Genomic DNA, 16,003 nt, shown 5'->3' with positions numbered 1-16,003 from the left:
AACCTCTTCTCTGCTCTCCATGAGTGATTGGATGGCGAATAATCTGTAAAATAATCCTCTCCAGTCTTGCATTCCTCACTCTGAGTATTAATCATACCTTACATAATCTAGTAGCATGCTGAAGATGAAATGCAAATGGGGAAAATTGTGCAGTTAATTTTTTGGCCCTCCTGCCCCCTCTCATGGTTTATTTCTGTAATGTGCAGCTTCAAATAGCTGGAGATGTTCTGAACTCAGATGCCACCGAGATCTCACATTTTCAGATTTTTATACCCTGCTTCACACATCGGGTATGCTTTACCCACTCTCTCTCTCTCTCTCTCTGTCTTTATCTTTCTGTCTTTTTATCTCTACCTCCCTACCCATCTACCTACCTCTCTCTCTCTCTCTCTCTCTCTCTCTCACATTCTTCTTGCCTCCTTCTTTCTCTGTCTTCCTCTCACTCTCTCTCACTCTCTCTTACCCCTTTGGCTGCCTAATCGTAGCCATATCTCATTCAGCTGAGCTTTCCGCCTACAGACCAACCATGCTGTCTCGCCCTGCATTCTCATTTTTCCTCTTCCTGCTTGCACTCTCTAACTCTCCATCCACCACAAGCATAGGCGGTTTAAATAGGGGGTGCAAGAGGCAGAGCAAGAGGACGGCAGCTTCATACTTCACGCACCACTTCTTCATTGGCTATATAATATAATATATAATTATAAATGCATTAAAGGCATTGGCAGCACATTATTCCATAGACAACCTCTTCAAGAAATCATTCAGGCAATATTAGTTTACTGTATAAAATGTTCAGATATATACAAAAACAATATAAAGCTTTCTCAGTCCAGTAAAAAGGTGGCATCCAACAAGACACAATTTTTTTTTTTACCAGATAGACAAAATAAATTGCATCTGGGGTGGCACAGGAGGTTACTATCTATATAGAGTTTCTGTACATGTTATCCTCATGTCTCTGTGGGCTTTCTGTGGGAGGGATGGCATGCTCTCTCTCCCCTGTCAATTACAGTGACACTGGACAATCATGGGCATCTGCGAGCGCGTGTATGCGGAAGAGGGCAGATAGCGCTTTTCTCTGAGTGTATTACGGTGCTCTGTGACTCAGCATGAGCAGCAATTTGAAAAGATGCAGTTGGCTGGCTTCATGTATCTCGGAGGAAGCATATGTTAGGCACACGTCAGACCAAATTGGGGAGGAAAAATAGGGAAAAAGGAAAAAAAAAATCCTCAAGCTAGGGCACGTCTAAGAATACCCTGCTGAACCCTTTTCCCATCAAGCTCCTACACACGCAACATGCAAAAACATTAAAAGCCATGTTGCCTATTTTTCATCATACTCTATGCCATTCCCATTTAAAAATGAAAAAATAAACAGTGAGAGACTAATAGCTTGTATTTTGGGTTGTGCAATCAGTTCAATATACAGGGACCAGAAATGAAACAGTTTAAGAAATATTTGTGTCTTTAGAATTATTCATGCCTATTTAATTCCGTATAAAAGCATCCTAAAATGAAATGGCAAATGTTGGAGACTCACTGGGAAATATTTATTTGAGAAACCACTATAAAATGGCCTATGTCCATGAGTCACAAAGCACCTGGAGATTTTTTTTTTTTTTTTCAGAGGAGCTCCCTGTTAGCTTTCTTTAGCCTTCCCTTGTCCACTTCACCTCCCTCATCTCCCATCATTACACCTTCAGCATGCTGTAATCATTCAGTGTTCTTGCTCCATCTCAGTCCATCGCTCACCTTGTGAGATTTAAGTGTGTGCACTGCTGTGTAATGATAGGCAGGAGAAGGTGCGGCCACCACAGTGTGAAATGCAGCTCCTGCTCCACGAATAGCTGGTGGTCTGAACCCTGGGAGCTGAGAGACAGAAATAGACACCTCCGCTGTGCCTCACTCATTGCTTAGTAACTGGCTCGCCACACTTCTTCATTCTGACATTTTGGGATTTCTTGCCTTTTTTTCACCTGCTCTTTTACTTTGTGCTGCTGTTGCTGCATTCCTAGTATATGGCTTTACCTGTTTCATTTTAGAATTATTAGAATCGTAAATGTTGCACCGCACATTCACATAGAAAAGGTCGAATTTCTGTATGTTGCAAGTAGATCGGCCTCATACCTCATAAGTAACTTAGCCACAAGGAAACATTATTCTGTAGTCAGGATATTGTCCTGAAATCATAATAGACAGAGAAAAAATCAAACAACAACAAAAAAATCACCCATACCAATATTCAAACAAATATACAGGGGTGGAAAACAGTAATTGTACTTTGTTATTATATTTAAGTATTATTTTGGCATATTTTGCTGACTTGCTAATGTTAACTGACTATATTTAACTAAGTTAGCCTGATTTCTTTTGCTAATGCCACGCTAGACTAGCATCAATTCTAGTAGCTAACATAAATTGGCTAGGCTACAAGTCAGATTCTAGCTAATGATAAATATTGGTTATTTACAGGATATTTTACTTCTGATGAATTCATCAGCAAACTTCGCAGCATTAGTGATGCATATAACAAGCAAGCTTAAGTAGATTGAATGACGTTTTCAGTCAAAATCGCATAGATGCTTTAAAACAAATATTATCTGACAGTTACTTTTCAAATGGAAATATAACTAATTTAAATTCCTTAGTTAAAATATTTAGCTTTTAATTTTTAATACTTCAGTGCATTTAAAAGTAGCAACATTTTTTTGGCTGGATACTTCCACTTTTAATTAAAGTTTTAACACATTATTCACTTAAGTATAATTTCTCAGTACTTTTGCCAGCCCTGCAAATAGACCATCCTTCCTAGACAATACGTGATCAATAATCCAGTGTATGAAAGATTTAAAGCAGCCAGAAATTCAATAAAGTGTAATTAAGAGCTATTTCAGTTCAGTATTGTGCAAATGGTATTAATTACAAATTTAGCTTTAGTTGCTAGTGCATGAAAGGCCACAGTTCATTTTAGTAATGCTTTTAAATAATAGTACAGTAGTCAGTGTTTTCCTCTAGAAAAAGTGTTTATTAGGGTGTATAGATGCTGAGGGGATTGCTGGCAGGGGCAGATATATGATAGTATGTGCGAATATGAAAAACTACAGCTCATGCCATGTGCATGTTATAACCTATGTAAGCTGTGTGTAGCTAGCTTGCAAATTAGCGAAGCTTGGTTTCATATTAGCATACAAAACACTCTGTGCAGATCTTCGGCGGGGGGGACAGGGTCACATCAGTGACGTATAAGGAAAATAACAATACATTATAGCTTGCGATGCCACCAGACATTGCTTTTTTTGAATTATAGTTTTCTAGCCGCCTGTTCCTTTTCCCTGTGTTCTTCATCTTTTTATTGTCCACCAATAAATTGTCCAAGTCATGTGCATTAAGTCCATCCACAGTGTTCATGTTCACACTCACTGTTCCGTTCTCTGCCCCCTCCGTGTACATCCTGCCATCCGTTGTCCTGCCATTACCCCCTCAATCGCACCAGAAACGGAAATCCAGCTCCACCGTTCAGTACATGGTGAGGATCTTATTTAATCTGTTTATCATTTCCCATTTTTAAAAATTCCTGTTATCTCTTCATTCAACAACTGGTTTATTCATTCATTGTTTTCTGTCCTTTGAGGATTCTTCTATCCTTTGAGGAGAGCCTGTTTTTTAAGTCCTGTAAATTTTTGGTTAGTAATGCTGTAGAAACTTTAGTAGGTGATGGCCTTAAATATACTGGTTTGATTGCCGTTAGTTGCTAGATTTGTGAAAATGGCATTTTAGAAGTACCAAGACTACTACTTTAAATTCATAGGGAACTATAGCTTCCGTCACAACTTTTTTACTCGGCCACATCTACTGTGGCAGCGGCTAATCGTTCCTGACAAGGCTATAGAAGGTGGTAAGATGCATACATTTGAAAACGTTACTGCAAAATTTAGGCTTAATCTGGATTAAAAATTAAATTCTCATTCAGCCTAGTAGTTTGTTAGCTGTATCTATCATAGCTAGCTAGCCTCATAAACATTCACACAGTCACTGTTTAATTTCTAATCAGAGTAAATGAAACTGTTGTAGTGTTAGTGGAACTGAGTGCTCAATTGATCAATAAACTGACACTGTGTCCCAAATGACCATTTTTTAAAATTTATGTACATCCACAAGAGACATTTTGCCTACGTCACCAAAGTGTGGACTTGGAAAATTTGGGACAAGCCCAGAATCAGCTCTCATCATGTGCTAAGCTATAATGCCTGTAACCATAATGACATGTCTTCTTCACTGAATATGAACTCTTCAAAATAGAATAAGCAGTTTTATTCTTGAAATATTACAGCTGTATTCTTGAAATCTTGTATTTGTATTTTTTAGAGCCTTAAGGCCCTAACCAGCCCTAAAAGGCCGATGTAACATTACCATGATACTTATAATTTATTTGAAGTATTATTTTAGAATATAGAATTTATTTGAGTTATAACTAATTGAAGTATAATTGTGAATAATTATAAGGGAAGTTATAGGGTTCATATATATATATTTTATATAAGTACTTGCATCACTGGTTAGGAATCAAAATGTCCTGTTTCTTTGGTAAGGTTGTGTACTATGCTGGAATTGTCACTGCATTATGAAAATTTATTCATACAATGAGTTGTGTGTGTGTTTCAAAGTTGAAATGAACCCTACGCCTCTGTGTTCTTGTGTGTATCAGTTTTTAGAGCACAGCGTGTTTACTGTGACATTAAGCTGTTGAGTGTCTTGTTTTTTGCTTTTTGTGTTTAACCAGCTGTCTGTGTGGCTTAAAAAGATTTTTTCAGTTCAATTCTGATGTTAGAGAGCACATAGTCCAACCCCAAACTACTCTACAGAGACTCCCTTAGTTTGTGGCTTTCTGGACAGATTTTAGATTTCAAGTTTGTGTTCTGATAAATGTGTGGATTAATTCAGATTATCATTCCATGGATTAGTTCAACTGAATGCTTTTACTGGGTCTGTATATTCATTTGGCCAAAGGACAAAATTCTCTTTAACAATGTTTACATGCACAGAACGTTCTAATCTTACAAGAGGTACTTAAGCATCAATTAGTAGTAGTAGCATGTTGTTAAATGTATTGCAGTCATTTGACACAAATGAATTTTTAAAAAAAATCCATCTTCATAAAATCTTTAGTATTTGATCACATAACAATTATTTATATAGGGTTACATTTTTAAGTGCATCATCAGAAATGATAATAGCCAAAATTGGAAAATCCTAAGATACTGCATGTGTGCATGTAAACATAGCCATTGTCTTAACTCAGTTCTCAGTAGGGATGCATCGATACTCATATTTGTATTGATCTTATACTGTGTAGGAGGTACTACAGCATCTTTCTAAATACAAGCACCCTGATAAAAACGTCTTACGGCATTTAACCAGTATCTTTAATAGCGAGCATGAGGGCGGGGCATGCAGAGCAGTACCAGCAAGCACGTTCATTAAAAATGAGTGTAAGCTGTGTGAATTGTGTGCACATACAGGTGTTCGTGAGGCTGGAAGCAGGGAAAAGAGCGCTGTGAGAACGCGAGAAGTTCATTTCTGCGAGCACTAAGCACTGAGACACACATGCTTCCCTCTCTTTCCTCACTCTCCAGCGTCTACGCTTTGCTTTCAAGTCAAGGTGCAGTTCACAGCACCTCGCGCTCATTTTAATGATCGAGCTCGACTATACTGCTCTGCGCACACAGGTTGGCCGCTCTCACCCTATTAAAAACTCAGCACAAGTTGTTTATTGCTAGCAGAAAACAGCAGCAACCAACCAAAACAGAACTAGATAAAATGTTCCATAATGCCCTGACTGCTTAATACTAAGTAGTATCGATCATTTCAGTATCATCGAATACCAAAGAACATGTACTCGTACTCAATCTGAAAAAAAAAAAGTATCGATGCATACCTAGTGTGAGCCCTATGAGTTTTATTACAGAATGATAATCAGCCATGTTAGGTTGTGTTTTCCAGTCTATAGTAGAATCAGATACGATTTTGAAACTGTAAGCATGGGGTGGTCCCAAGTCTGTTATCTCTCTCCCTCTCTCTCTGTCTCTCTCTCTCTCTCTCTCTCTCTCTACATCAGCCCCTTTTTAATAACACTGTTGTGTTTTCTGCACAGCCACAGTCAAACAGCACGAAAAACAGCATAGTCACCAGTCCTAAAGGGAACATCCCCTCTCCTGCTCTGGTATTTACCTCCTTATTTCTCTCTTTTCCTCTCACAATCCCTCTGGGGTTTTTTTTGTTTGTTTTTTTCTTCATCTGGTCTGTCCCTCCTGTCTCTCCTCATCTGTCCCTGCCCCTAGCTCTATATGACATATCTCTCACAAAGTAGCACAGTATATCTAAACAATTTTTCCTCAGACCCTTTTCATTTTATCTAACGTTTCTTTAACGTTTTGATATGAACACTTTAACAACACCTTTGGGTCTACAATGTGTGGTTGTTTTTGCATGAAGAAGAAGGACAAAGTGTTTTGTGTTCTCCAGGATTCCTTATCAAGATAGCAAATCTTGTGACCTTAGAGCTGTTGGGTTTTTAGGCCACAGTTAATCCCTCTTCATCACGTTGACATTAATGTTTATCTCCATAAATAAATATGTTTATGTATTTGTGGTGTTTTGCATTTTTTATGTGATATCAATGCCAAGAATGATATTCTTGTGCTTCGGTGTGCCAAATAATGATATGTATTTGGACTTGAATTGGAAAATAATCAACAATGGGTTTCCTGTAACAGGATGCCCTAAAATGTTTTATTCCTCTTATACCACAGCATTTTTAATTTATTACATTTTAGTTAGTTTTATTTAACTTAAAGAATGAAATGTCGTACTTTTTATCCATTTATAGTTACTTTTGATGTTGTGGAACGTCCATCAGATAGGTTAGTTCCTGTTATCACTTATGTTATAGCAGCTTTAAATAGCCATTCCCTCACCAGCCTCTATTTTTTCATGATTAATACAGACAAAATGTAGCTTGTTACAGGTAAACCACAATGTCCAACGTCTTCTGTCCTGAAGACTTTCATGTGGTGGAAAACCTCTGACTGTAACAAAGTGCCGACACTGGAGACTCCTTCCAATGTTAAATAAACGTCTCCTTAGAGAAACCTTCCTCATATCAACGATTACATTTTTCTTTGTTAATTAACAGTATGTTTTTATTAGTTTGCTATTAGCCATACAAGTCCCTGTGAAATAACTTTTACTATAGAAATGAAAACATTTTATCATTTTTCAGAACCATATTGTTATAGAGAATTAATAAGATTTGTGACTTCAACAGTGCTGTGGTATAAAATAAAATGGTTTTCTTTTTTACTGCTCCATGGAACCCCAAATCCCTAAGTTATGGACAGTGGTGACATTTGTATCTACCACAGACGAGACGCAAAGCACAAATTCTATTTCTAAAACTATTACATCAGAATAAAAATATATAGTAAATAAACAATTTAGTCCTATTCTAGGGATTTGTTGGATTTATGGATATTGGATAACACGCTTTACAGTTTGCTCTCAAAGTGTTGGTGTAATAAAGGCTGTAATGCTGACATTCATGATGTACTTTATATCACGTCATTGCCACTCAGTCTTGTGCTTATAGGCTAGAGTTTATTAGAATCTTCTTTTTTTTCAGACTGGCTTTAGTTCTTCTGCTTTAAATCTTTAACTCTCTTCTATTATAAACCAGAGCATCATGTCCAGTTAATAACTTCCATTCATTAAGTTTATGTTCTCTCACACTAACTCTGACTGCTCTTCTATTCCTCTGCGTTCTCTCACTGTTTTATCTCTGCTAACACTTATTATTTTTACTCTCTCCATCTCTCACCTACACCTCGGGGGTTTTTTTTTTTTTTTTTGCTCTTTCTCCTCTTCCCTTATCTCTCTGTCTCTGTTTCTCTTGGTCTTGCCATCCTTTGCCTTTCCTTCTCGCTCTCTCTCTGTAGGAGGCTCAGACCACTGTTATCCATAACCCAGTGGATGGGATCAAGGTACATCCTTCCCCACGCCCTCTCCATCCATATTTACTTTTTTTTTTTTTTAACCCTTCTCTATCTCACTTTCATCTTTGTTGTATCTGATGCCAGTTGTTCATTCTTTGGAGTAGGAAAGTGTTTTATCATCCTTGTTCTCAGATACGAACAGATATAATTATAAGTAATCTCTTCAATTAAAAATACAGTTGCAAGACGCTTTAATTTATTGTAATTCATTGCTTCTGTAAAATTTGAATAAAATGTAAACAATTTGCACCTTATTTCTTATGTAACCAAACTGCCAAGATATGTTTGGTGTCTGTTTGCTTCTTTGGAGGTACAAAGGTGATGTAGTGCTTTAGTCAATGTAGCCTTGTGCAAACAGCATATCGAAATCATCACAAACTTGCTTCAAAGCATGTGGACTTGTTTGGAATCACTAAGGGCCTTGAACCGGTTTCGAGACGTTTTCTTTTAAAATTTAGTTGCATTTGTACTTAGACTTGTCTCAGTCTCACTAGATATGGTCTCGGTCTCAACCAAGAGTTTGTACAAATAATGCTCATGTTTTCTTTTCACATACATAAAGTTTGACAAGAAGCAATTCCTTCTTCTAGTAAACATAACCTAATCATTGGTGCAAGGCACAAACGAAGCCAACTAGTTGAAGAAAAAGCTTGGCCCCGAAAAAGATTTGATGTTTTGCGGTCTCGATCTTGACTTGGCCTCAACCCCCTTAAGCCTCGGTCTTGAATCATTCTCGGTTAGTCTTGGTCTTGGATTTGTCTTAGACTTCACAATGGTGATCTTGGCTACAAGCCCATCAAAAAGATATCTTCTAGGTAAAAACTGTCAGCTACAGTTGAAGCGGAATAACTTTTTTCTTAGCACCGTTTGGTATCACTCCTCGCAAGGCTCGGGCTCAAAGTTGGAATTGTACAATAGAGAAGTCATTCCTATAATTAATCTTTTTAATACTTACTCTGCTATTTGATGAAACAATTGTTGTGATGATTTAGGCATACAGTTTGCCCAATGATAAACTGGGAACTACAAGCTTCTGTTACAGTGTCTTGCATAAGTATTCAATCCCCTTGAACCTTTCCATATTTTGTAGTGTAGAGCTGAAATGGACTTCATTGGGATTATATGGTTGCGGAACTAATTTAAGGGTTTCACATCAACCAGGGGTGAATACTTATGCAATTACAACTTTTAGATTTTTAATTTATTTATAAATTATTACTATATTAGGATGTAACACTGCAAAATGTGGAAAAGGTCAAAGGAGTAAATATTCTGCAAGCCACTGTGCTTGTTAGCAACATCAGACTGAGTGGAAAACTTAAGAAGCAGAGAGCAGACAGCAAATATGTCATGGCTGATTTCATTTTTGGTTAAATTTTTTCTTCTAACTCATGTTAGCTTTAATGATAGACAGGGTTTACAATACACAGCACTTTTTAAAAATAAAACTGTCCTCTGTCCATCTGTTTGCCTCTGAGTTTGCCAAATTTTTCAACTTTTTCCACTTACCATCAGCTATTTCTTTATTAGCCCTCAAATCAAGTGCACTAACTGCTAATTAATATTCACAGTCCATGTCACTCTCTCTGGTCTCCATCCGTATGGCCACTGCTCTCTTCAGGGGCAGTGTGGTTGTTGGAGTGTTTCTGTTTCTCTGTGCTCTGGCTCGCCTGCCTCAGTCTGATAGCCAGTATGTGTGTGTGTGTTGTCTAGCCTCTACACTGTGTGTGCATTAGGCAGATAACCAACACACAGGAACTTTCAGTTAATGATACCAGCTTGGGGTTTGGGATGCTCAAAAGCATCAGTATACTGTATGTGTCAAAGATTAATGCGAGCTATTAAGAGCGCATGGTGTGTTTTGTGTGTGTGTGGGTAGGTACATTGAGGTGGGGTGGTAGAGGAGGAAATAAACAGCTGTGTGTTCTCTGCTGCCATCTGGGGAAAGTGTTTCAGAACAGCGAGATAGTTTATTTAAAGCCTCACCAGATGGCCAGCTGGAGAATAAGCTTTCAAATGTATCGTGAGCTTATTTAGATTTGGGATAACTGTCATAACTGTCTTCACTTAATAAAGCAGTACTTCTGTCGCTGAATTCCAGCTGCTACTGTCATCACTGTCAATGTTTGCAGTGTTCTCGTGCGTTCACTCGAAGCCGACTGTATGTAGTTCCATTTGTGGTGATAATGGTCCTCATTTATTTGTACAGCAGCATTACTTGTGCTAAATCGATTGTCACGTGTTTTGAGTTGTGCCTGTGTGTGTGTGTCTGTGTGTGTGGGTGAGTGAGTGAGTGAGTGAGTGTGTTTCTGAATGGACAGAGCAGATGGTAATCAGTGATGTGTGTCTGTCCTGTAGGAGTCCTCAGACAGCAGCAACACCACAATCGAGGATGAGGATGTTAAAGGTAGGCTTTATCTTTTCACCCAAACTCTGAACTCTGAACTGAAATCTCATGACCATCCTCCCCCTGGAAAAGGTGTAAAAAAAAAAATAATAATAATAAGTGTTTTGTGACACTGCTGTTTAGCAGTAGGTGGAGTGAAGGGCTGTGGGGATGTGTGTATAACATGACTGACAGATGGGATATAAACACAACACAAGGGGTCTAGCACAGGCCTGTGGTTTTTGCTTTGATCACTTTGTTTCAACAACTATTTACATTACCTTGATCACGACATTTGTAATAGTAAGAACAGTAAAAATATAGGAGTGTACCTAAATTAGAAATTAGCTAGCTAATTCACAAATTGATTAAATTAGCTAGCTGATTCACAAAATGTTTTGCCTAGATACTTGGTTTTCTGTTCACAGTGTTATATAATAAGGGAATCAAGCTTGAAGGAGTGCAGCAACAACAAAGTGATACTCATACAGACTTCTACCCCTGCAATTTTATTTTGTAGTCGCCTTGGTACTTGCTTGAATCTTGTGATTTCAAATCTTCTTTAATGAACCTAAATATAGGCAAGGTCAAATTACATTTTGCGACTAGTATATGAAACTAGATCACACTGCAGAGCATACAGTGGTTCAATGGCCTGTGTGTATAACAAATTCCCCGTTTAAATCTGCTCATATAAACCTATATAATGTCACTAGCCTTTACATTACAGCACATTACAGTTTTGGATGTTTTGTCCTCAACCACAAAGTGCAAAATGCATCAAATCTATTGGCTATTATCCAGTTTTAATACAGAAAGTTAGCTAATCCTCTGTCTCCTCTCCAACATTGCTCTCCAGGGAGGGACAGTCAGGAACACTACAAGGTCACCTTGAATGTAATATTTTCAATTTTGGAAACAAGCCTAAGAAAGAGGTTGTGAGTGAAATCAGTGAAGGATTTATATGTGCACTGTGGATGCAACTGAATACAAATACAGTATTCATAATTAACAGATAACGTGTTCTAAACAAATACAAATGCAGATATGAATATGAGGTGGACTGTTAATTTTGCTTTCTGGAAAGCATGCCAGCATGGTTGAGACAAGAGGTATGCATCAGAACTGGGATCCCACTAAAAGTCATGCAAGCAGGAGGTTTCATGTTGGCATGAGCCAGCTGTTAGTTGTGAAGCTCACGGGACACAGATGTACCACATACATTAACATGTATGTGAGATGCTGTGCAATACATTTACAGCTTTCACTCATTCATCCTTAGTAACTGCCTGGTCAGGGTCATGGTGATTTAAATTAGGCTAATAGTGGTTTATATTTTGAGAAACAGAACCAACTAAATTTGTCTATATATTTCAGGCATATGCGTGAGTGTGATTAAAAAACACTCTCTAGTTGAGAACAGTTATGAACTGGAGTGATATAGCTGAGGTTGAGGAACTGTCAGAGCCAGAATTCTCACACCATGCCGACAGTGCTACCATTAAAGGAAAAAAAACTGGGCATAGTCGTATGGTTCATATTTAGAAAAAGAAAAAAAAAACCCTTCTCATGTATGCCACACCCATTTCAGGTTTAAACCTGGATACAGATAGATAAATATTCAAGTACATATGTGTTTTGTGATCAGAAGAGGTAGGATGGGGTTGTTTATGCAGACCAGCATCTGTGGCATGACTTGCGTGACCTCAAAACTAGCCTGCTGTTAGCCAAAAAACTAGCCATCCGCAATTAGACTGTACTCCAGGGTCGTTTTTATCAGTGCTGCCTTTTTTCCGTCTCTCCCCACTTTATTGCCTGACACTCAATAGGAAAAAGCATAGACAGCAGCTCACTTAAGGCTATCTCAGAGTGTAGCCAGTCGCCTCCAGGCCCTGCTGTCTTCTGTAAGTTCCACTGCACTTCCACCAGTCAGCTTAGTTTGGCTTGGTGTGTAGACATCCTACTCCCACAATCACTTTTTGGATTGTGAAGTAACAAGACCTTTCCGAACTTCAGAAATAGTGTATTTTTGGACATTTTAATCATGTCACCCTACTGAAATGTCACTGGATCAGATTTGCTGTGATGGATCTAGGTAATCTTAGGCAGCTTAGCGTGTGATAACACTTTAGCTTGAGCAGTATAAGGCTCCTGAATACTTTAATGAGGGCTAGATTAGAGTTTTCCACTGAGTCATAATGTTGGAGGAACATTTGTGCTATATTCTAAGCCTGCCAGCAGGCCAGAAGGTTAGTTTGTTAACCAGCCACATTGAGAGCTCTTCCATTTTTCTTGCCATTTCTGCACACTCCCGACGATGGTCCAACTGTGCTTGTGCTGCCTGTGTTTTGGCCCTTTTAACTGCATGAGGATCCCTTGACCAGCATGTGATGAAATTTTCGAAGCATGTCTGCTGTCCTTTTCCCTTCTGCCTGGACATATTTCTTCCTCATCCACTACTCACTCCCTCCATGTCCACGTCTTGGCCTGTCTGTGCAGAGCCTCCAGACTTGCAGCCTTGCCCAGCAGTGAAGGAGGAACCCTGTCTGGACCCACCCTTCCACACCCTCACTATGCAACGGGGAAATAGAGCCCACCCATTCGACTTACCACTACACACTAGCAAGGTTCAGACTTGAGGTTCTGCACATGCTCAGTGATTCAGCCGTCAACCTCTTAGAAAAGTTTTTAAATAATCCCACAACTATACTTCGCTTCTTAATTCTATTTACATGTTGCCAATTTGGATGATGCTTTTATCCAGAGAAACTTACACTTGAGTTAGGACACAACTGAGCAGTTGACGGTTTAGGGACTTGCTCAGGTACATGCTCAACAGTGGCATCTTGGCTGAGCTGGGATTTTAATGCACAACCTTCTGATCAGTAGCCCTGAGCCAACCCTGTCTCCTTTGTTTTCTTTTTTTCTTGGTTTTTCTACTGTGTGTGTCCAAATCCACCTGTTCATCCACTTCAGTGTTTTGTGGCTGCCTTATATACCTCCCTTGCACACTTGCAAACTCCTTCTCCTCTCTGTCTCATTTTTTTCATTGCATTCAGGCTTTTTCAGTGACCTTCCAGAGTGGTAGATAAGACCACGGTTCCTTCTTAAATGTCTAGAGTGGTATTCCTATAGCTGGAAGTGGTTATATGTGATATTTAACCCTGCTGCAGGGTTAAATGCAGTGGGAATGCATTTGGTCTTGGCTACCTTTGGTTTTTTGACATTGATGAAGTAGAGTTTAAAGGCTGCTAAAGCATCCAACCCGCCCCTCTGGTGCCAGCTATAGATGAAGAAAGAGTAAGATTTGTCAAGAAACCCTACCACTAAGCTCACTGTTGCAGAACAGGAAATTACAAAAGGAGGGAGGGAGATAGAGAGAGGGAAGGAGGACTAAAGGCCTAAGCTTTATCAGAGAAGCAAGAGACAGGAATAGCACACTGAGCTCTTGCAGCTTCATACTCTTAAAAAGGGAAGTAAAACCCAGAACAAGAAAGGGAGAGAGAGAATGCACTGTGTTCATGGATGAAGACTATCATAAAAAGAGGTATTCATATTATAGTACAGGGGTTTGTGGATTGAATTTGAATTTCCATAGAAGTAATGGAGTGACACACAGATTTTTGTGAATACTGTACGTACACAAATATGAGTAGAAGATAGTGGTGTGAGGGGAGGAAGGAATGAGCCAAGGAATGAATGCCTGGATCAAGTGTTTTGCAGGAGATGCAGTCAGGTGAGTGCACGAGTCTACAATTTACTGTTTCTGATCTGTGGCTGTTCATTGGAAGGGTTGCAGCAACTGTGTGTTGTACCAAGCTTTATAAAAATAGGAAATGGAGTTACAAGAGCTCTTGCAAGACCTTTATTATTTTTATTTTACTGCCCCATTAAAACAAAGCTTATATTTTTAAAAATAGTTTCTGCGCAACTGTTTCTCTGCCTATAATATTCTGAAAGGTTTATGGGAAAGATACCCAATATACTGTACTAATGCTTTTTTTGGTACAATTTCCAACATACATTGTCTCTGAAAAATAAAAGTCCATACTGCTTATGAGTCTACTGAGCAAGTAATAAGTGTTCCTGATGTGCCTTCTGAATTTTATTCCAGTGTAAGAAAGATAAAAACATGTAATATTTGTCCTATGTGACTATGAGTGCTGTGTTTTTGTGTTCCCTGTCCAGCACGCAAACAGGAGATCATTAAGATCACAGAGCAGCTAATTGAGGCTGTGAACAATGGGGACTTCGAGGCCTACGCGTGAGTCACTGCCTCCTAGTGTGCTATAATTAGCCTGCAGTATTAGATACAACTTATTGAAAGTATGTCCTGATCTCAGACCTGATCATGGAACACTGAGTCATACTGTGACTATGTGCAGAAATAGCTATCACCACTGGTCGACTGGTAACAGTAATGTACAAGTGATGCATTTTTGTTACAGGAAGATCTGCGACCCTGGACTGACTTCTTTTGAACCTGAGGCCTTGGGTAACCTAGTAGAGGGCATGGACTTCCATCGATTCTACTTTGAGAACTGTAAGTTGGCTAAAATGATCTTCAAAGTTATAAAATACACATATTGCTCTCTCGCTACTCATGATCCTGTGAATTTATGCGTCTTTGCCTTGTATAGAATTTAGCAGTGTCCAAGAAAGGACTACGTCAGACCAGCTCAGACATTCTCATATTTTCTCGCTGTTGTAGAATCTTTTATTATTTCATCAGTAATCAAAAAACTGGTGCATCTTTGTCACTTCAAGCCAATGATGTCTTGGGATTTTTGGGACTGGGCATCTAAATTAATTTATTTAACAGACATTTTTAACCAAAGATTCAAAATCAAGATACAAAATCAGACAGTATACAATCAATCTTAAACAAAAACTAACACAATTAATACATTTCCTAAATGAGGCTGCACCACTATCCATTCACTTATTATGTAATTTAAAAAACACCTTGATAAGACATAGCGCATAGAGGAGATTACTTATTAAGATATTTCACAAACACACAGACTTGGACACAGGTGAGTGTTAATATTGACAAGTAATAGGCAGGGGGTAAGGTAAAGAATAAACAGTAAAGGTAATTTGAGTTTGAGAGAACAGGCATTATGTTGCAAACATTTACATTTACATAAGTGGAAATAAGGATGTGGTGATTCATAGTGTCAAAGGCAAGCAGACAGTCATGAAGGATGAGGAGAGAAGACATAGGGCATTGTGTAATGTTTCATTGCCTGTAAGGACGTCAATCTCAGGAGAATGCAGCGGACTGAATGTGTGCAAAGTTAGACTCACATTCTGAATGTGTGTTTGTTCCACCTCGGCTAGAAGACTGATGTATCCCTGAATATCAGTGATCTTCTGGGGAGGAGGGGGTTACGCAAGGAAGAGAAGGTACATGTGGTGATCTTATAATGAAAGAAGACTGTCTTGGTGTTAGCAACAGAAGAGTAAAGGAGGCCAGCAGTGCCTGATACATATCACTATCTCAAGTTGGAATTCCTCCATTTTCGCTCAGTGCTGTAAAACACTGTTCTTTCAGATTAGAGACTGT

General features: G+C 38.7%; 1 protein-coding gene across 24 annotated transcripts in view; it reads left to right on the top strand.

Moving 5' to 3' along the window:
• The window catches only part of LOC113544821 (calcium/calmodulin-dependent protein kinase type II subunit beta), a 69,790-nt gene that overhangs the window by 48,117 nt on the left and 5,670 nt on the right, over positions 1 to 16,003 (top strand). For 6 of the 24 annotated variants that reach the window (XM_053241438.1, XM_053241437.1, XM_034312748.2 and 3 more), the window contains 6 exons: positions 3,494 to 3,526; positions 6,152 to 6,220; positions 7,992 to 8,036; positions 10,407 to 10,455; positions 14,623 to 14,698; positions 14,883 to 14,977. In XM_053241438.1, the coding sequence (XP_053097413.1) occupies positions 3,494 to 3,526; positions 6,152 to 6,220; positions 7,992 to 8,036; positions 10,407 to 10,455; positions 14,623 to 14,698; positions 14,883 to 14,977 (367 nt within the window). The remainder of the gene's footprint in view (positions 1 to 3,493; positions 3,527 to 6,151; positions 6,221 to 7,991; positions 8,037 to 10,406; positions 10,456 to 14,622; positions 14,699 to 14,882; positions 14,978 to 16,003) is intronic. The other 18 variants (XM_026943817.3, XM_026943815.3, XM_026943809.3 and 15 more) reach the window with 5 other exon arrangements.

The sequence above is a fragment of the Pangasianodon hypophthalmus genome, chromosome 17 (assembly GCF_027358585.1).
Source record: "Pangasianodon hypophthalmus isolate fPanHyp1 chromosome 17, fPanHyp1.pri, whole genome shotgun sequence".
NCBI lineage: Eukaryota > Metazoa > Chordata > Actinopteri > Siluriformes > Pangasiidae > Pangasianodon > Pangasianodon hypophthalmus.
The sequence above is the reverse complement of the archived record's forward strand: the minus strand, read 5'-3'. Positions and strand labels throughout refer to the sequence as shown.